The sequence below is a fragment of the Alligator sinensis genome, unplaced genomic scaffold (assembly GCF_000455745.1).
Source record: "Alligator sinensis unplaced genomic scaffold, ASM45574v1 scaffold548_1, whole genome shotgun sequence".
In the NCBI taxonomy this organism is placed as follows: Eukaryota; Metazoa; Chordata; order Crocodylia; family Alligatoridae; genus Alligator; species Alligator sinensis.
The window spans coordinates 495470-516434 of record NW_005842973.1 but is presented as its reverse complement, the minus strand read 5'-3'; the positions used below and the strand labels follow the sequence as shown (position 1 = coordinate 516434).

The 20965-nt window shown below is 42.6% G+C and overlaps 1 protein-coding gene across 1 annotated transcript in view; it reads right to left on the bottom strand.

Moving 5' to 3' along the window:
* Nucleotides 1-237: 237 nt before the first annotated feature.
* LOC102370926 (opsin-5-like) overlaps nucleotides 238-20965 on the bottom strand; it is a 112883-nt gene continuing 92155 nt past the window's right edge. Inside the window, exon 6 of the mRNA XM_006036562.3 lies at nucleotides 238-1213. Within this exon, the coding sequence (XP_006036624.2) occupies nucleotides 593-1213 (621 nt within the window). The 3' untranslated portion in view covers nucleotides 238-592. The remainder of the gene's footprint in view (nucleotides 1214-20965) is intronic.

Here is a 20965-nt window from a genome sequence, read left to right as displayed (position 1 = left end):
CATAAATCTATCATTGGCCTACATGCCTTAGTAGAAGCAAGTATGATAATATGCAGAAGCAATTATAAAAGCAGGATGTATAGATTATGCTATATTTTTACCACAGTATCACCTCCGAAACTCAGAGTAATCTTGCATCATTTCTGAGCTCAATTTTTCTTAAAGATACAGTGGTGTTATTACAGAACATATCTGTTTAAAATGTTAGTTAGTTTGATTTTTTTTTCTAGTGGAAATCAGAGCAGAATTTGCCTTTTTGTCTCTCGAATGCAAGGAACAAAATGTTCTTTGCTGCCAATGCTAGCATCAGTGACATAATGCCAACTTATCCTCTATACGTTCTTGGAAAACAAGCATTTCACATAGCATTTATCTTTTAATTTTTGCAATACTTAAAACAGCAGGCCATGTTTTAAAACTTTCTTATCTACATTAAAGTTGTGTGTCTTGAACCCACAGAATATAAAACATTTTATCAGATGACAGAAGGGAGTCAGGAGAACTGTATAGAAAAGGGAATGGTGGAAGTGATGTTTAGCAAAGGTTGCATTCATAAGTTCATTACTTTCTGGAAGGTTTTATTTAACAAACCTTAAAGGTCTGTAAATCTACTGCACACAGGTGTTGCTTCTAAAGTTATTTCCAAATGGTCAGTTTCAGATCTTTTTTCTCCTCCAACAACCACTCTTACAGATTTCTTGGTGCCCTGCTTCACTTTAACTTGGAAGTTATTTTCAAAGGACACATTTTCTTGAGTAGTGCACTCTATAGTACTGAACCTTTCAGGACAGCATTTTGGATAGTTCTTAAAGCATTCAAAAGTATCATCGCACTTTTCACATGGGAGATAGGGGGAGCATCCTTCTACAGTCTGCACAGAGTTACAGCTGCATTCATTTCGCCCTTTAAATGTTTTCAGCCTGACGTCCAGAACTGATCTGTAGCTCCAGTTCGGTAGGGCTTTAAGACAAAAGCAAGTCCTGATGCATAATTGCTGAAGATCTGCACAGTCTTGGGCAATGGTATTTCGGAAATGAGGCCTCAGGAGAAGATAAACAACAGGGTTGTAGAGTGTTGAGGACTTTGCAAAGACAGCTGGCACAACAAAAATTAGTGGAGGAATCCTCTCCGTGGATCCAAAGACAGCCCACATGGCTATGATAGCATATGGACTCCATGCAGCAAAAAATCCAGTGCATACAGCAGCACTCATCTTACAGTGCAGAGAGACAGAGAGAGAGGAAAAAGAAGTACAGTAGTATTAATTAAAAGCATGCATGAGAAACATACTTTCAAAACAATGCATGTATAAGACATCAATTTAGCTATTTCTACTGCTAAAATGCCTCTCCGTGCTTCTCGTGACTTAACTACTCTCCACAAGGCTACTTTATACCTGCATAATTGTTTCAGAGGAAGGCGAGAAGCCCATCACATCTGGAGCCTTTTGAGGGCAGGTCTGCCATCTTAATCCCATCTCTATTTACACTTCTCAAGTTATAAAAGCAAAAACACTCTTGTATAAACAGCTGAAGACAATTTAAGGATCAGAAGAATTTTTTTTCCTGACTTTCAACACTGCCAGACATCCCCACCTCCTGGTCCAAATCCTTGGTTTATATTGAATTTACTATGTGTGGAATTCCTTTAGTTTGTTAATTTTTTTCTTCTGTCATCTCTCTAAAGACTTCTTATAACAATCTCATTACATAAACAAATATATAAATAACTCAAGGGGACTTCCACACAGCCGGCTGATGAATTAGCCGGACAACTGGCTCTGAACAAAATTAGTTTTTCTAAAAGCACTTAAAACAATTAAACTAGCAATTAAACTAAATATAACAATGAAACTAAATTGCACGCTAATGTATATGAACTGCTGATATACGATTGATTGTGATAGTAAAATAGCCTTTGTGTAGTTTTGATAACTGTTTTTAAAAATGTTAAGTGACTCTTAAAATTGATATACCACAATATGAGAGTAAATACTAAAACCACAGTAAAGAAAACACCAAGTTCCAGGAATCCTAGTGCACGTATACCTAACTTAAAGATGTTTCTTCTTCCAAGAGATTACGATTTTCATGCAAAACAAAAACATGGCAAACAAATACAAAGACATGGGAAGTAAAATCATTCCTGTGAACAGCGAGACAAACAATGTTCCCAGCACCACAGCTGCCCAACCACTGTCAAGATTTCATATGCATCACAACAAAAGGGGAACTTCATGGGCAGACTTGAAGGTGGACAATGGGGTGACTTTGGGGATATTTATATGGAATCCCTTGAAGTCAAGACCTAGTGCCCTTTTGATGAGAATAACTGTGGAACTTGGGGGGGGCAAATTGAAAGTGTCTTTGAGTGCCCCCATGTCTGTGAGCATGGAGGCTCATGAAGAAGCAAAGCATATTTCTTCATAGATATAACCTATTTAAGCCTGAAATGCAGCACTAACTACTTGCAGTAACTACTTAAGGTTCAGTTGCCTTAAGGATGTATCCCTGGGCTACATCTCTGAACCAGCCAGAAGTCTAGAAACAAATTTCAAATTATCCCAGATCAAACAACTTCTTCATACTGTAATTTTCCACTTGCAAGGGAAGCCCTAAATCTGCTATGAACCTTTCTGAACCCTATTCAGAAATAAACTATGCACTCCCAAGGTAGATACAAATAAAAATATTCCAATAAGTGCAGACTTCTGAATGAGCTGCCTGAGCTCCACCTGGTCGAGAATCTACAGCCTCAAATGAGAAATAAGGAAAAGAATCGCTTTGTAGTGCTGAGTATAAACAAGCAGGAGTGTGTATGGGCACCAGATGCACTAATGTGTTCAGTTGCCAATTGTGCTTTACTGCTATGTTTCACTCTGACAGCTCTCAGCAGAATTGCAACAAGCTGTTAATGAGCTTGCTTAGTTTGTAAGCTGAATAGCATTCCCCCATGCTAGATTCAGGCTAAAAACTAACAGCTGCAAAAACTGTGCTTATTGCCAAAGCTACTATTATTTTATGCAGGAGTGAGACAGAGGGGTCTTCCGAGTCCCTCTCCCCTCCCCCAAACCCTAGGATGTATACAAATGGTACTGCTCAGTCTACTTTAGACTGTGGAGATCTCTCTCAAGATTTTAATTAGACTTTCTCCAAGTTTGCAAGTTTTATATTACAGGAAACACCTTGGGCTTGTGAGACTGTACACAATGAATATCTCACAGAACTTAACTGTTTTGGCTGCTATGCCAGCATTGAATAAATGGCTTTTCATTCTAATGAGATGCCTAAACTCAGTAGAACTGAGGAATAATCTCCCATTCCCATTCAAAAATATGGGCCATTTTACCCAGGAAACAGTCAGTCAGTCAGTTTAAGTCATTTGCAACCCTTTAATTTAAAATTGACATGCCAAATCATATACCTGCAAAGTCTTTAACTGGATATAACTTTCCCACCAGCAGGGGAGATCTGATGAATCATCTTGCTAAACTCACTTCATGATGTGACTAAGATATATAAACTGTCTTCAACGCAGTCTTAATGGATAAGTGTCAATTCTGGTCTTCAATTTCTACTAATGGAATCGATGTGGTCTGACTTACTGGATCCAATGGACATAGCTACTACTCAGTGAAAGCCCTGGGAGGGCACCTAGTATATAGGCTGAAGAAGAAACAAACTTAATGACCTTTTCATAATCTAATGGTGGGCTGAAGGCCAATCTTTCCAAATACTAAAGTGAAAGAGACAACCATTTCCCTAACTTTAGTGGCAGGTTGTAACTCAAAAGTTGCTGAAATTGGAGTTTTAGTATATATAAGGACACTATGCCTGGGCACGATTAGTGTCCTTATACACTGGGAAATATGGCTCTAAAATGTGCAGCTGGACACAGGACAGTTTGAAAATGTGACTTTCAAGAACATTTGTAGACCCAACATAATACAAGTATTTAATGTTCCAATTGTTAAAATGATCTTTTTAACTAATCAGATTAATCCATAGATTAGAATCTATGCCCTGCTGCTGTTGATTGCCATGGTGCCGCAGATGCACCTGCAAACCTGGCACAGAACCCTAAGCTTTGACAGTGCAGAGGGCAAGCCCACGCTGCTCTGCAACCTCCACTCCTACCTGGGGAACTACCTATGGCTGAACTACAGGTGACAGGCTAATAGGCTACAGTGGAGGCTCAGGCAGGCCGCCCATGCTCAAGTAGACAGTACAGCTCTGGCCAGAGTCCCAGGGCACAAGGATGTGGTCCAGTTGCTGCATAAAGGGCATGAAGATGTGGGCAGCTCCCCACTGACAGTTGTGGTCTGTGACAGTGAACCATTGTGCTGGTAGAGCCTTGACCAGTTATGCCCACGCTCCTGCATGTGGCCTGACAAGCCTTCATAGATATGCACATTGAAGCACCTGCTCGAACAAACTGGCTGAGGACCTTGGCCTCACCCCACAGCACCACGAGGTCCGCAGTCTCCTCCTGGGACCAGCTGCAATCATGGGACATGGTGTATTGCGTTGGGGAGGACGCCAGCACGGCTCCTTCGATGGCTCTCTGGGCCTCTCTGTGACAGTGCTGGTGGACCTGGACAGGTGTGTGTAGCACCCAGTGCAGGGGCACAGCATGGAAAAGTATGTAGTGATGCTGTGCCAGGCACCAGCAGTGGGGTCCAGGGAGGCTGCTGTGACTGGCCTGGGGCCAGCTGGAGTGGCCCAGTGGCCAGAGGCTGGCTGCAGGTGGCCCAGACTGCTGCCAGGCCTGGCAGGTGCCTGCAGCACCTAGAGCAAGGGCACAGTGTGGAACAGGCAGCTGTGCAGCAACATGATGCCAGGGTCCGGGCAGGCTTCCCCAGCTGGCCTGGGACTTCTGCTAGGATATGCAGTGGCCAGAAGCTCACTGCAGGTGGCCCAGAGCCTTGGCGCCCCCACTGGCTTTTAAGGGCCAGTGGCTGGGGCAGGCAAAGAGCCATCCCAGCCCCATTGCCCTGGGGCTAGGTTGGGGGTGGACCCCTGTTGGTGGGACTGACCAGGAGCAAATTTGCTCCCGGTCAGCACCTATATGTACATTACTGAGTAATTAACTGTGCAGTAAGCATCTGCACGTGTAGACAGTGATGTTTGCTGTGCAGTAAAGCATCTCATGTAGATGCACCCAATGATCACAAAATGATAAGAGTTCAAAATCCTAAAGGGAGGAAGGAACGAGAGCAACAGAATAAGAATAGTGGACTTTAACAGACACAGGGAAATGGTAGGCAGGATCCTTTGGGAGGCAAGCTGCGGGGAAAACAAGTCCAGAATGGATGGCTGTAATTTAAGGAGGCTCTCTGAAGTTTGTATGAGCAAATTATTCTAACGTGATGGGAGAATGGGAAGTACAACAGGAGGCCAGCCTAGCTAAATAACAATCATGTCAATGAACTGAAACTCAAAACAGAACCTTACAGAAAGTGGAAACTTGGACCATGCTCATTTCCATACTTTATTCTTTTTCCCTAAAACACTGTCTTCAAAATGTAAGTAATTCAACTAGAATTCTGCTAATAAGCACCAGTATAATGTTCTCTGCTCCCTCTGGTATCTTATCAAAAACAAGAGTAAGAATAAAATAGTAATCAGCAGATATACGCAGCAAAAAATCTTATATGATCTGATTAATTCCCTTGCACTGCAAAATGTTATGCCCACTCAAGTACGTGTGTGCAAACCCCATTTGTGGTAGTTTTAGAAACACACACACATACTCAGGATGTCTACATATTGGATTATCTATTTACTTATAAGAGTGTACGTAAACAGATGTTATGACCCTTCTCATAATGTAATGGACTCTCATTATTCAATAATTTAACAGTTACAATCCACGCAAGGGCAAACTTTTCAAATACTAAAATGAAACAAAACACAGAAGGCAGTCTAGTTATGCATAATGTAGAGAAGGCTAAAGAGTTTTATTTGTTTTTCACTTCAGTCTTCACAAACGGGGGGCCACTACCAGATGACAAGTGCAGTTCTCAGCAAAGATAGGGAAGGAAACAAAAAGGCTAGAATAATGGCAGAACAAATTAGGAATTACTTAGAGATTACTTAGAGAAGCCAGATGCTTTGAAGTCAGCAGGGCTGGATGCATTCTACCCTGTGGTACCTTCCTTCTGAGAGTACAGAGCTGGATGCACCCTAGGGTACTGAAGGGATAGGCTGAGGTAATTTCAGAGCCATTGGACTCACTGGGGACTCACAGAGGTCAGGCGAGTTTCCAGATGAATCAAAAAAGGAAAATAAAGATCTGGGGAGCTATAGACCAGTCAGCTTGACCTCAGTACCTGGACAAATTATGGAGCAGGTCCTCAAGGAATCTCTTGTGAAGTACCTAGAGAAGAACAAAGTGATCAGGAAGAATCAGCATGGATTCATGAAGAGCAAGTCATGCCTGAATACTCTGATTTTTTTCTATGATAAAGGTGACAGGCTCGGGGGATGGGGGAAGAGTAGTACATATAATGTACCTTGACTTTAGTAAGGCTTTTGACACAGTCTCCCAGGACATTCTCATTAACAAGATAAGGAAACAAAAACTTGGTGAAAGTATTGGAGATGTATACATAACTGGTTGGATCATCATGCTCAATGAGTAGTCATTAATGGTTCAACAGCTGCTTGGCAAGAGGTATCAAGCAGGATTACCCAGGAGTCTCTCTTGGGTCCAAGTATTGGTCACCATCTTCATTTGGACAATGAAATTGAGTGCATGCTTAGCAAATTTGAAAGTGATACCAAATTGCCTGGAGGTACAGACACTGCAGGGTAGAGCTAGGATCCAGAATGACCTGGACAGACTGGAAAAATGGTCTGCAATCAATCAGTTGATATTCAACAAGAACGTGTGCCAAGTCTTGCACTTGGGACAGAATAACTGCATGCACAAACACAGACTGGGGAGTGATGGAGTAGGCTGCAGTGTTGCAGAGAAGGACCTGGGGGTTATGGTAGACCATACGCTGAATATAAGCCAACAGACTGCTCTCATTGAAAAAAAGGCCAACAGCATACTGGACTGTCTCAAGAGATTATATCAACTTGCAAATCAAGAGAAGTGATCCTTTTGCTCTGTTTAACACTGCCTCATCTGGAGTACTGTGTACAGTTTTGGGCTCCACATTTCAAGAAGGTTGTGGACAGATTGCAAAGAATCCCAAAAAATGTTTAGGGACCAAGAAGGCAAGACTTATGAGGAAAGGCTGAAAGAACTAGAGTTATTTAGTCAGGAGAAGAGAAGACTGAGGGCACATTTGATTACAGCCTTCAAATACCTGAAGGATGATAATAGAAAGGATGGAGATGACTGTAGCTGTAAGCATAGGCAGCAGGAGAAAATATTATTTGGGAGTCTGACCCCCACCCCTCCCTTCTGCAGGGCTGTTGCGGGGCTGGCATGCTCTGGAGCCACGTGAAGCTGAGAGCACATACGGTACGGGCCTGGCTGCATGCCATGTGGTGCTGGGCACAGTGGGATGGTAGTGCTGTGGTGCTGCTGCTGTCGCCAGCAGCCGCAAAATTAGTTTGAGAGGGCTAAGCCCTGTTAGCCCCGGCCTTCCGCCACCTATGGCTGTAAGGAACAGCACTAGGAGCAATGGCCTCAAGCTGCAGCACAAGAAATTTAGGTTGGAGATTAGGAGGAACTTTCTGACTATGAGTATGGTCAAGCATTGGAATAACCTACCTAGAGAAATTGTGGAATCTTCATCCCTAGGAAGTTTCAAGATCAGGTTGGACAGGCATTGGGCTGCAATAGTTTAATCAGAGATGATCTTGCCTTGAGCAGGGGGCTGCACTAGTTGATGTTGTGAGATCCCTTCCCACCCTACTTTCCAATGATTCCATTATTATAGATTTTAAAATTTCTCATTAAAATGCAAGTGCTTAAATTTTTCTAAATGAGAACATTCAATAAAAAAAACCAATTTCAATATTCGTTGCTGAATTTTTAAGGAAAATTTAGTTCACATTTTTAGTGGAAAAATGCCCCAATTCACACACAAACATGTAAGAATTTCTGTGTGTTCATATTAATACTGTATATTCATTTACTGAAATTGTATCTGAAAATGCAAATTGGTATAATGACATGAAAAAAACTATTTCACACACATTTGCAAATCATTCATGAAAATGAGCATCTCTAAATGTGGTTATCATTTGGAAAAGAGTAGGATTAAAAGATCAACAGATAAAAATCATTGGTATATTTTGCAAAATGAAACTAAAATAAAATGTGTGCATCTTCCTCCTTCAGAAACGGTGTTTGTCATTAAACAAGTCTATCTTCCCTCAGGGACAACTAACAAGACATGAGAAAAATGTATTATAGAGCATATCTTATACATATCACATCCTGAAAAACATCCTTTGTTCCCTATTGCCTCCATATATAGCCAGTAGGATAACTGGTGTGATACTACAGAAACTGAAAATAATTACTGCTCCAAATGATTAGTAAGGAGAGTGCATGAGAACACGCATTTGCAAAAGCAAACCTATGGACAGATTTAATTATATAATTTAGTGGCACAGCACATGACTCAAAAAGTTGCATGCCAAGCATGGTTCTAACTACCCATTCTTGCTAAAATGATTTTAACAGTAAGTATCTGCAGCTTAAATTAGTATGCTTAATATATGAAGGCAATATCTGGTGGGGATGAATCAAATGCAAGCATCTTTTTCTATAGGTCTCGATCACTGTTCATCGGGCTGCAAAGCAAAGGAAAAAAAACCCCAAACAAACCCAAGATGAGCGAATGCAATGCAAACTTGCTGAAGCTCATAGGTGCAAAATGAGAAAGAATGTATCACATGATCGTTTGCATTATTTAACATACTGCTGAAATGCACTGCATCATTTCATACCAATTCTAGTTTGGTAGTAGAAATTCATCCAAGAAAGGGCTCTGCCTCTGAATGCTGGACAACCTTAAGATACCTATGCACTTGCTAAAACACATTCATTCGATATCGCAAGATTGATCTCAAAGAAATTGAGAAAGATGATCTACAGTCACAAGAAGGTGATCAGATCATATGGGCTAAGTACAGACAGTCAAAAAGCCCAAGGCTGAACCAATTTAATCTTCACAGGTTAGTCTAAGCTGCACAGACTGAACTGATAAGCAAATGAAAAGACATTGACTTTTGATTCCAAACATGCAGCCACATGCCTGTAGCGGCCCAAGCCAGAAGCTGGGGAGCACTAGAGCATGCCTCCTGCTCAGCTGGAGCAGAGAGCTTGGGCCAAAGCTAGCTTGCCCACTCTGCAAAGAGGGGTTTGTAAGAGAGATGCAAAGCATCCTGGGATGCTGAAGGACTGAGTTAAACTTGAACCTGGAGGGAATCTGGGACAGAAACTCAATAAACCAATTTAAGCTCAATCATTTATGTCTGATACTACATCCATCCATCCATCCAGGTCATCTTAAACTGGTTTCTGGCATTTTGAAAATAGTTTGTGTGCACTGAACTTCTACTGTGTTACAGATTTGAATCAGTTTCCAATCACATATACCAGAATGTGTGTAATTTTTGTCCCTAGCCATGCTGTTAAGGATGGTATAAATAAATGTCAACCTGATCTCTTACACAAAATCATTCATTCTGTATGTGCAACAAAAGAGGGATTCATGGTCCTTGGGAGTCCATGGCTAAGGGATTCATGATCCATGGTCCTTGGGAGAAGGATGGAGAAGTAGTACAATGAGGATGAATAGCACAGTGGGCTGGCTGATAAAGGCACTTCTCTGTTGAAAAAGCTGTAGAAACATTTTGGAAGCACCATCCATTTTCCCACTTAAAATAAATGTCCATTAAAGGAAACCCTAACTTAAAATAATGTTTTCCCTAGGCAGTGCCTCCCAGTGTTGGAATAGCTTCACAAACACTTTATAGCCTAAGGACAGGAGCTATGCCTATTTCAGAAAAGGGACATTATATGGCAGCTGTAGGACAAGATCATAGAATCATACAAAATGGGACTCAGGACGTCACATCTAGTCCACCCTGCTCAAAACAAGACCATCCCCAACTAGATCATTCCAGGCAGGGCTTTGTCAAGCCAGGCCTTAAAAACCTCCAAGCATGGAGATTCCAACACCTTTCCAGGTAACCTGTTCCAGTGCTTCACCACCCTCCTAATGAAAAGGTTTTTTCCTAGTATCCAACCTAAATCACCCTTGCTGCATCTTGAGACCACTGCTCCTTGTTCTGCCATCTGCCACCACTGAAAACAGTCTAGCTCCATCCTCTCTGGAACCAAACTTCAGGTATTTAAAGGCTGCCATCAAATCCCTCTCAATCTTCTCTTCTGCACGCTAAATGCATCCAGTTCCCTCAGCCTCTCCTCGGAAGTCGTGTGCCACAGCCCCTGAACCATTTTTGCTTCTCTCCACTGAACCTTCTCCAAGTTGTCCACATCCTTTCTATAGTGGGGGGCCCAAAACTGGACAGAGTACTCCGGATGTGGCCTCATCAGTGCAGAATAGAGCAGAGCAATTACTTCCCTTGATCTGCTGGTAACGCTCCTACTAATGTAGCCCAGTATGCTGTTAGCCTTCTTGGCAACTAGGGCACACTGCTGACTCATATCCATCTTATTGGCCATTGTAACCCCCCTGGCCCTTTTCTGCAGAGCTGCTGCTTAGCCAGTCAGCCCCCAGCCTGTAGCAGTGCATGGGATTCTTCTCTCCAAAGCTCAGCACTTTGCACTTGTCCTTGTTGAACCTCATGAAATGTCTTTTGGCCCAATCCTCCCAATTTGTCTAGGTCACTTTGAATCTTATCCCTATCTTCCAGCATATCTACTACACCCCCAGCTTGGTGTTATCCGCAAACTTGCTGAGGGTGCAATCCATCCCACCTTCCAGATGGTTAATGAAGATATTGAACCATACTATCCCCAGGACTGACCCCTGGGGCACTCCACTTGATCTCAGCTGCCAACTAGACATTGAGCCATTGATTACTACTTGGTGAGCCTGACAATCCAGCCAGCTTTTTACCCATGAGCAAGATTAGGGAGCAAGTTTCCTGGAGGTGTTCCCCTCTCAGATTGACTATTAATTACTCATTATTTCCTGGTGCTTCCGACAAGACTGCCTGTTTCTTTCTGTCAGCTTATCTTTTACTTAGATTTTAAGCCTGTCAGACAGGAATGGTCTTTTTGTTCTGTGCACAGGGGAGCACCCAGTTTCACTATGACAAAAGCAATAATAAATGTTTTTCTCAAATTGCAAAGAAGTTTAACACAGTATAACCATAATCAGCTGAATGAAGAATAGAATCTGTTTTGATGACCAAAATTCCAAGTAAGAAAGGAGTTTTCTATACAAACAATATTATAGTTGAGGGGAAATTAACCCTTTTTTCTTTCAGATGATGCCTTGAAACTTCCAGTTAGGCTTCTGTCTCTTCAACTAGTTAAAAGGCAGGCTAGATTTGTACCTTATAGACTGACTACATCACAAAGCATAAGCTTTTGCAAACCCACGCTCACCAAAGCACCTAATGTGGCCCGCAAATTCCTTCAAAGTCAGTAAAAACTGCAGATCTTCCAGAAAACTTCTACTGAGGGGCCAAAAGTAAATATAGGAATATAAAAGTAACACAGATCCTCCAGAATGAAAAATTCAGCTCAAAAGACTACATTGTCCAAATGTATTAAATCCCAGAACATAATGCCGGTATCAAGCATCTTTCTTATCTTTATTTAACATGAGAAGGAGAAAGGGAAACCAGGATTATATTCCCAATTCATGGAGCTTTTGTGAATGAGCTGTACATTAGGCTAGGAGTGTGCCCCAGCACAGAGAGTGGTTGTGGACTAAAAGCACAGACTGGGTGAGCTAATATGTTCATTGATGCTTTCACTGTAATATTAACCGTGACTGAGTTCTATGCTACTTGGCAGACTGGGTACAAGCACTACATTGCACTCAGTGCCCATTCTACATATAGTGGAGGCAGAGCAAGATTAAGGAGGGGGTGCATTGGTGCACCTGCACTCCTCCCTGGATTTCTGGTCCACCCAAAAGTTTAAAACCAACTGCCTGGCAGTGACAGCAGCATTTCTAGTCAGGCAGTGCTGAGGGAGTCAATTGACTTCATGGCTCAATATAATCTACTTGATCCCTCTTAATGTCCTTTAGGCAGGTGTTAATGACCCTCTCCTTTTCAATGGTTGATGTTCCACCAATCAAGCTATCCTTTGTTCTGCAATCCTGCTGTCCATTAGCTGCTCCTGATAAGGAAGCTCTTGTTTCAGAGCCCTGCAGACTGTTTAACTCATTCCAATAAAGTTATATTTGTTTTTACTTAAACTGAAAAATACAGGCCAAGAGCTTAGCATAAAAGTAAAGCTTCTAGTTTATTTTTAACTGGAGAAAAATATGTGTTGTTTTCTATGTGATGATGCACCTCACCATCTGCACCCTCCTTTTCAAAATACTAGATCTGCCTATGAATGGATGTGTCCATATGTATATCAGAAAACACTTCACTGAAGGGCAACCACCTCTGATGGCGAGTACATTAAATGCTATTGATTAAGAGTATTGCAATGCAAAGCTAAAAGGAAAGCAAACTGAAGAGTAATTTCTGATTCCTGTAAAATATTTGCAGAGGTTTCTGATCAATGACTTAAGCCCCACCAGTAACCAGCTAGAAGAAACAAACCATGCCTGAGAAAATGACGCACACCAGGTTGTGCTTTAGATAAATAACATCTAGTTTACTATGATTTCTCTCAGGTACACTACATCTCACTCCTGCGCCTGGCCACATTAACTCCTGGTAATAACAGAAGAGAATGAATATTTGGAACATGTATTTAGGTTTGCTCAACATATTTTTTTTTTATAATATGTGTTCCTGCAAAGTTTCAGCAGCAATAGGCTCCACAAAATTGATAAGTACAAGTATCAAAAGTTCATTTTATTTTTCTAATCCCTTTCATAGTTACTGCTATGATACTGAAACTAACAGGCATTCTGCTGGGAAAAGAACATGTAAAAAAGTTCCCTCTTATAAAAAAGCTCAGTCCTGTGACACTGCCCGAGATTAAATGTCAGCTTCTATGTACCCCTGTATATCTAGGTCTATTCTTGCACAGCAAGCCCAAGAATGCCACTGAGAAATAAAGCTAGCTAGAGCTCTCCCACACTGCACACTTAATAGTGTGACTGCAATTAGAGTGAGGTCAAGTCTACCAATGGGCATTCTCAGAAGTGAATCAGAGTGGGAGCCTGAGACCACCCTGGGGCATGCGTCAAAAAGACAACTACATCATATTTTTTTCCAGTGTTTGGTGTGGAAGCAGTATTTATTTCACTGAAGCAGTCTTGATATCCACAGAGGAGGCATAAGCACACCCCAAGAGACTTGGTCTAAAGACATGCAAAACAAAGAAAAAACAGCTTCTCAATGATGCCAAGCACTCAATGCCAGAAAGAACCAACACAATCATCTACAGGAGACCCTCACCATTCGCGGGGGATGTGTTCTTGAGATCCCCGTGAATGGCAAAATCCGCGAATAAGGCACTGCGTTCATGAATGCCGCCTATGTTCATGAACGTAGTGCCCCTGGCAGCTGGGTGGAAGGGCATGGCTGCGCTGGCGATGGTGGGAGCATGGCAGCGGCAGCAGGAGTACGGCAGCAGTGGCGGGAGCCCAGTGGCGACAAGCGTGAAGATCCCAAGGTGCTCCTGTAAGTGTATTTAAGATGCAGGTTCAGTATTCACGAATATTTGAAACCATAAATGCCAAACCCATGAACAGTGAGGGTTTCCTGTACTCTGACCTTCTATAAAACATGGGTCACAGACTCAATATAAGAAGCAGCAAAAAAGGTGGTGAGCAAAAGTCAGTGAGTAAACTATGCTTGGGAAATTAAAATCATAGATGTTGCTCCCCTTTTGTCTCTACCAGTGCCCAAAAGCTCCAGGAAGATCATGATTTAATGCAATTTTCCGAACAATCACCTTAGGAGTAAATGACTGTTGAATCTTATTAGGAGTCTGCCCAGCTGAAGTTAATCAGAGTCTTTCCAACAATCACACAGGGGCTTGGATTAAACCCTTGGAGCATTTTTAAAAGTTTTAAGTGGCTGGACAGCATTTTACCCAGTAGGTCCTTCATGACATGCAGTCACCAGAATTTGGTGAAGCTTACTGCAGCTGAAGCATGTATAATAAATACAGCTTCTCTTCAACTGTCATGGGCTAAAAAGATATTGAACACATTTTTTAATCAAGCCAACATCTAGTGGCCATATTTGCTTTGTAAAACAGAAAGTACAAATGCAAGGGTCAATTCTTTTTTAAAATGGATCTTAAAACAGCACACAAACTTTCCATCCCACCAAAAAAAGAAAACCCCCAATTTCCATATTGGCCTCCCTTTAAATAATCCACTTAAGCACACTGTGTAGCTCTAAATAGAAATTATGACATGGTATAGGGAAAATGTTTCCTTTCACATGTATAAATTAGCTGTGAATCTCTGGTGCCAGGAGCCTCTCCCAAATCAGTGATTCAATACTTGCAGCAGTTAGCCAGCCTAAGTGATACAAGACTCTTTTATTCTAAGCGAGAAATTAATTTTCAAAACATAGTTAAGGCTACAGGTCTTCATTTAAGGCTTGATCTTGCCCCATGTGCCATCCAGAGTACCGGGAGGAACAAGGAAACACTTTTAGCTGTGTTAGCTGCAATTTCTTTGGGGCAGAATGTCTTCTGGACAGCCTCTTCCTCAGTGATTAGCTTAAGTGCAGGGGTGATTTTTTAGGTTACATCAAACAGCTAATTCATGTCCCCAGAATCAGCTTCATGACACGTTTTATTTTTTTCAGGAGAAGAGCACTCTTTGCATTTAACATAACTGGCAATAAAGCCCTCCAATTGATCCAGGCAGCAACAACTGAAGTGAGCAAATATAAAATTAAGACTAGTTTCCCAGCAGATGGGGCACTCTTCTGTTTTTCTTCTGCAGTTTCTTGGGGGGGGTTTTAAGTTTATTTTATGGGGAAACAGGAAACTTTTTATACACAGCAGGTAGCTATGTATCCTAGCAGAAGCTCTGTTTCCCAGAAGTGCAGGGAAGTGAAGCACTGTTTACTCAGGAGAGAAAACACTATCCTGTCACAATGTTTATGGTGTGGAGGAAGGCAAATGGCCATAGCACAAGCTCCTCCCTACCCAGAGCTGTTGACTAGTACCATCAATTCAACACAACCCATATATACAAAAAAGCACTAGGGCTGGGATTGTGTCCTGTCCTAAACACAACCACATGAAGACAGGGAAGAAGCTCTTACATGAAAAAATCTGGACTCTCACATCTACCCACATTAGAGCCAGCCATGATCTAACTTTGAGCTTATAAAGTAGGTCATAGCATCCCAACCCCAATTCAGAGGACCTGACAATGTTCTTCATTTTTTTCTTTTTTAGACAGTCTTATAAAGATCAGTCAGTGTACATGGATTACCCATAATTGGACATTTTTAAGAGATGGTTCATACAGCTATGCAAGATTTGCTGGGCATTTTTATTCTATATAAACAGTTATTAATCCCTTCCTCTATTTTTGAGAGAGTGCCTCAAAATAGTAATGTATAAACTCCTACCCAGCTGGATTACTGAAGCCTCTAAGGACACAAAGAAAGGTATCTGAAATACACAAGTGGACTGTGTCTGGCCATGACTTTCCCCATGGTGTTAAATGAAGCCATTTAACTTTTCTACATTCCTTATCTGTATAATAAGGATAAATTTTACTTCTCTACCTATCAAGGCACAAGGTGGCATATAAATGATAAAATTTGTCAGTATGCACATAAAATGCTTTTCTGGCAAGGGCTTTCTTTCCTTCAGCCATGCATATTATCACATTATTGCCTTGCAAATTGCTGCTCAATGGTGGTGACTATGCCTCAACATGAGCACAACCAACTGGGCTCCTCTACAGCAGAACAAGTGGCAATTAGGAGGGATGATGTTTTCCCTGTACATTCACTATGAAATGGTCATCTAATTTTGGGACTAATCTACATTTTTACCAACAAATCAAAACAGCCAAGCCAGTCCTGTGTATTTGGGTGTTACTCCTAGAAAGTGTAGTCAGTAACGGGATTTGTTTTCCATAAGAAGCAGGGCTACAAAAAAAATCCTTCACAGACCTATCCGTAGTAAGTAAGGCTCTTTCTTTCTGACTCAGTTATTCCCTGCAATGTCCAAGGGGAAAAGTGTATTTCAGTTTTGATCCATGTTCATCAGGGAAACTTCTCAAGTAGCAAGAGTATTTGTGCAGCAGTCTCTGGAAAAGATATGTAATGGGAAAAAGTGGAGCTGTTTTCTTTCCTCTTACTTACATGGTGCTTTGAAAAAATAATCCCTATTAATGGGCAAAACATTAGATCCAAAATTAGAGTGTTTTCAGCAATTCTGATTCCTGGTAAAGACCTTGATCTTGCAATTACTGCACACTTCAAATTCACATGAGCACCTACCAGGGAAAGTGCACAATGTACAGGACTGGCATGATTGCCCTCTTGATTAAATGATATTCGTCATAATGTATGTCTGTTGTTCCAAAGAACAATCTAATCCTTGTGCCATGTTAGAGATGACTGAAAAAATGGATTTTTAGGACATTTCAAAATTTTCACATAAAAGATATAAGTATCTTATACTTGCTAAGGTGGGGGAGGAGGTGGAGAGGGGGCTGCTCTTCATTTTTACATATGTTTCTTCTATAGAAGCAAAGCAAAAACAAATGAAGAGAATTTGATCATTTTAAACTGTCAGGTTTGACTGCACCTCTTTTCCAAATCATGTACCTCCATGTTGCTCCTCTCCAATCTCAGTCATCATCACTGTCACCTGTTTCTCTCCTCAGACTTGACAAAGAATGCCATGCATTCACAAAACTTGTCTAACTTAATCTCAACCATACATTTGGCCCAATAAAATATACGGGAAACACTCGCTATTCGCAAATCCGCTATTCACGAATTTGAATATTCGTGGTGCACCACACCAACTGGGTGGGTCCAGGTGAGCACCGCTGTGGCTCCCTCTGGTGCTGCACCAAGCTCCTGCCCCTGTGTAAGCAGGCACGGAGCACTGTGCAGGGCAGGTGAGGGCAGAACTGGGGACAGCGGGGTGGAGAGCAGAGCCGGATGGGTGGAGGGAGAGGGCAGAACCTGGTGGGCAGAAAGTGAGCACCGGGGACAGGGAGAGAGGTGGCGGTGGTGGCAACTTCTCCCCCAGAGGCAGCTGTGGTCGGTCCCCAAGCGCTGCAGGGGAGTCCCGCGCTTCCAGCTTCTTGCGGGAGTCGGGGAGCAGGGGGTGGCTGTGGGGTCTGACAGGGAGCCCTGTCAGTATTCGTGGATTTCCCCATTTGCAGGGATCTCCAGAACAGATCCCCTACGAATGGTGAGGGTCTCCTGTATCATCCACAAAAATCCTTGCTTCTTGCAAGAATATTGCCCATCCTAACATTTTTGATAGCATATTGTCACGTTTTTTCATTATCAGACAGTTTGTTCATGGTTTGCCAATGAGGAAAGTGTTTTTGCCTGTTTCTCCTCTACTCAGTAAATACTACCTAGAGTCAGCAGTGGAGAAGATTATAAACAATTTGGCTTTTGCTTTGTTTCTCTCCATTTGCTTATTACACTTCCTACCAATAAGAGTGACATTTGGAAACTGAACAGTCTAACCAAAAGTAACAGAACTCCAAATGGCGTTGAACTCTCTGCAGCCTTTCATAATGACTCAATGAATAACAAGCTGAATATTTGCTCAAACTAAACCAAACCAAACCAAACCCAGAGAGATGCCAGTTCCCTTTCAACTCTAGCTATCTGTGCCCAGCAGAGCTCACAAATTGACTTTGTGAGCTTTTATTGACATACTGTCATCTTGGCAGAATGTCATGCATGCAATTTTATTTCTATTATGTTTCTCATTTTATTCTTACACCTCTAACAGTGAGGCCTGAAGCCAGCCACAACGTTCATCCACGTTTGCACTGGTGCATGCATCATGCTTTCCATTTCAGGAAATTATCTTATTTCTATTAAATTTGATGGGAAAACAGGAGGAAGGATGGCGCAGGGGTGGGTGGAGGGACTACCCTGGATCAGAGCTGTATGGTACTTTCATATGAGGAGCATGTTCCCTGCTGAATCTATTGTTCTGTGCATGTGTGCGCAAATGGTTTATGTAAAATGAAACACCACTTATATGTATGTATGTATGTATGTATGGCGTTTCATTTAAATCACAGAAAAATGTGCATTTGAGGTTACTTTTTTTAACCAACAAGTGGGGATTTTTTAAAAATCAAAAACCAGGATCCCTGCTCATAAGACTCAGATACTTTAAATGAAGTCCTTGCATATTCTTGTAAAAAGGCTGTATTAAGTTGATTAAGTAGATACTTATTCTCCTCACACTTAAGGTCAAGTAGGCACCCATAGTGGTTTGGACCATTCAGTTTCTAGAAATAACCAGGATGTGTTTTAAAAGCAGCTTAACATAATTAAGGACTTCCAAACACAAGGTCAGCATCCAGATCTCTGCTCAGTCCATGGTGTTTGGTTGCTCTATGTTTGCTTCCACCATATGGATTCAGCCATGGAACAGCAGGCCCCACAAGCCTAATATGAATTCTGCCAGAGCTCCAGACTGACCTCGGGGAGCAGAGTGGGAGGAAATGCCAGTGAAGAGAAACAGAGGAACATCCAGAACTTGAGGGAGGCAGAAGATCAATTGTCTAGGGAAGCTCCAACATGAGACGGGCACTAGAAATAAGTGACATGTAGTAGTAGTTGTTTGCTGTACTCCTAGAACTAAATGTTGGCAAGAAAAGAGAAGCAGGCCATGTCCACACAGCAAATTTATCGGATCAGACAGTGATGCCTTCAAAAACATACCACTCTGATCTACATGGATTGCCATGTAAACTAGAAGCAGTGTAGCTAAATGCACATGCCACTAAGGCCAAGTAGACTCATTACCATAAGGATAAGCTTGTTAGCATTGCTTTGGGCCCACACAACATGTTCTCCCTCTGCCCCTTCCCCCGTCCCTGCATGCCAATACACACTCTGGCCAGTCCAGGACCCAAGCTATACATGGCATGCATCCCAGACCAACTGATGGGGGCACTGCATCTAGCATGTGAGATGGGGATGAGGTTGTAGATTGACCCTGCACAGGTGCCAGGTGTGGCACAGGTCCTGGACCAGCTGGGGCAGGTGCCATGTGCGACTCATGCCTTGGGTCACATGAGTGGGGCCGGTTGAGCAGGCATCACGTGTGGCACTTGGATCAACTTAAGACTTAGTGCCAGCACTGAGGGCTGGATGATGGGGCTCTGCAGGCTAGATCCATCCCACAGGCTGCATCTTTGACACCCCTGACCTAAGTGACTGCAAACTATTTACCAGAAGCCAAATACCAGCATTTATATCAGAATGCAGATGCAAACTTATCTGAAGCCAAACAACTCTTAAATTCTAGGCTACATGTACTAATAATTCATACCATAATGAAACTAAGAATATATTAAGAGCACCAGAATAATAAGTATTATAATTACAAATACTTGGGAATGATAACAGCTAGGATTCATAGATTCATAGATGTTAGGGTCGGAAGGGACCTCAATAGATCATCGAGTCCGACCCCCTGCATAGGCAGGAAAGAGGGCTGGGTCTAGATGACCCCAGCTAGATGGTTATCTAACCTGCTCTTGAAGACCCCAGCTTAAATTTAATGAAAGCAGGAATTGAGCTACTCAGAAAGGAAGAGAGACAACAAGTTGGCTAGGTATGTGCAACGAGGGCCCGAGGAAAGGCTGTTGCTGTAATTGAGATGCAAGATGCTGGAAACCTGAATGTGAGTTTTGGCAATATGGGGGTGGATAGGAAAGACTATATATGTGATACATGCAGAAGTTGAAATTAAACAGAAAGACTCAGCAAGACTTTTGCTGGGAGGAGCAGACAGCCAGGTCTGACCGCTTGTGTAGGTTCCTGGATGTATTACAGGACCTTCACCTTATCCAGGAAGTGCACAGCCTCACTAGGGGTAATGCATTGCTGGACCTGGTCCTGGCCATGGGGGATGACCTGGTGAGGGGACTGCAGGTCCTTGACCACCTGGTCAATAGTGATCATCACCTGCTGGATTTCACTATCCAACGCGGGGCGTCTAGGGCTCACACCAAGGCTAAAGCCCTTGACTTCAGAAGGGCCAACTTCAATGAGCTTAGGAGACTAGTGGGGGTGGCACTGAGGGCCCAGAAGGTAGAGGAGATGGGCGTCCACGAGGGATGGTCATACCTTAAGGGGGCAATCCTCCAGGTCCAAAGGATAACAGTCCTTGAGAGAAGCAAGGGGGGTAAGAGTGCTCAGAAACCCCCTTGGCTCAGCAAGGGCATTCAGCAATGCCTGAGGACTAAAAGGGAGGCGGTACAACCAGTGGAAGGGAGGAGCTATCACCAAGGAGGAGTACTCCTCCTCCGCCCCGGAGTGTAGGAGAGCTATTAAGAAGGCCAAGGCAGAGATGGAATTCAGGCTAGCGTCCAGGATTAAGGACAACAAAAAGTCCTTTTTCAAGTACGTTGGGAGGAAGAAGAGGGCACCAGGCAATGTAGGGCCCCTGCAAACACAAACGGTAATCTTGTGGCCACGCCAGACAAGAAAGCTGATATTTTTAACAGTTTCTTTGCCTCTGTTTTCCTGAACAGGGACCGGGATATCCCACCTACCAGAGGTAGGGACAATCTTGGGGATAGCTCTATCAAGCCTTCAGTCAGTACAGATGTAGTTAGGGATCTTCTGGAAGGGCTAGACATTTTTAAATCTGCAGGTCCAGATGCCCTCCACCCAAGGGTGTT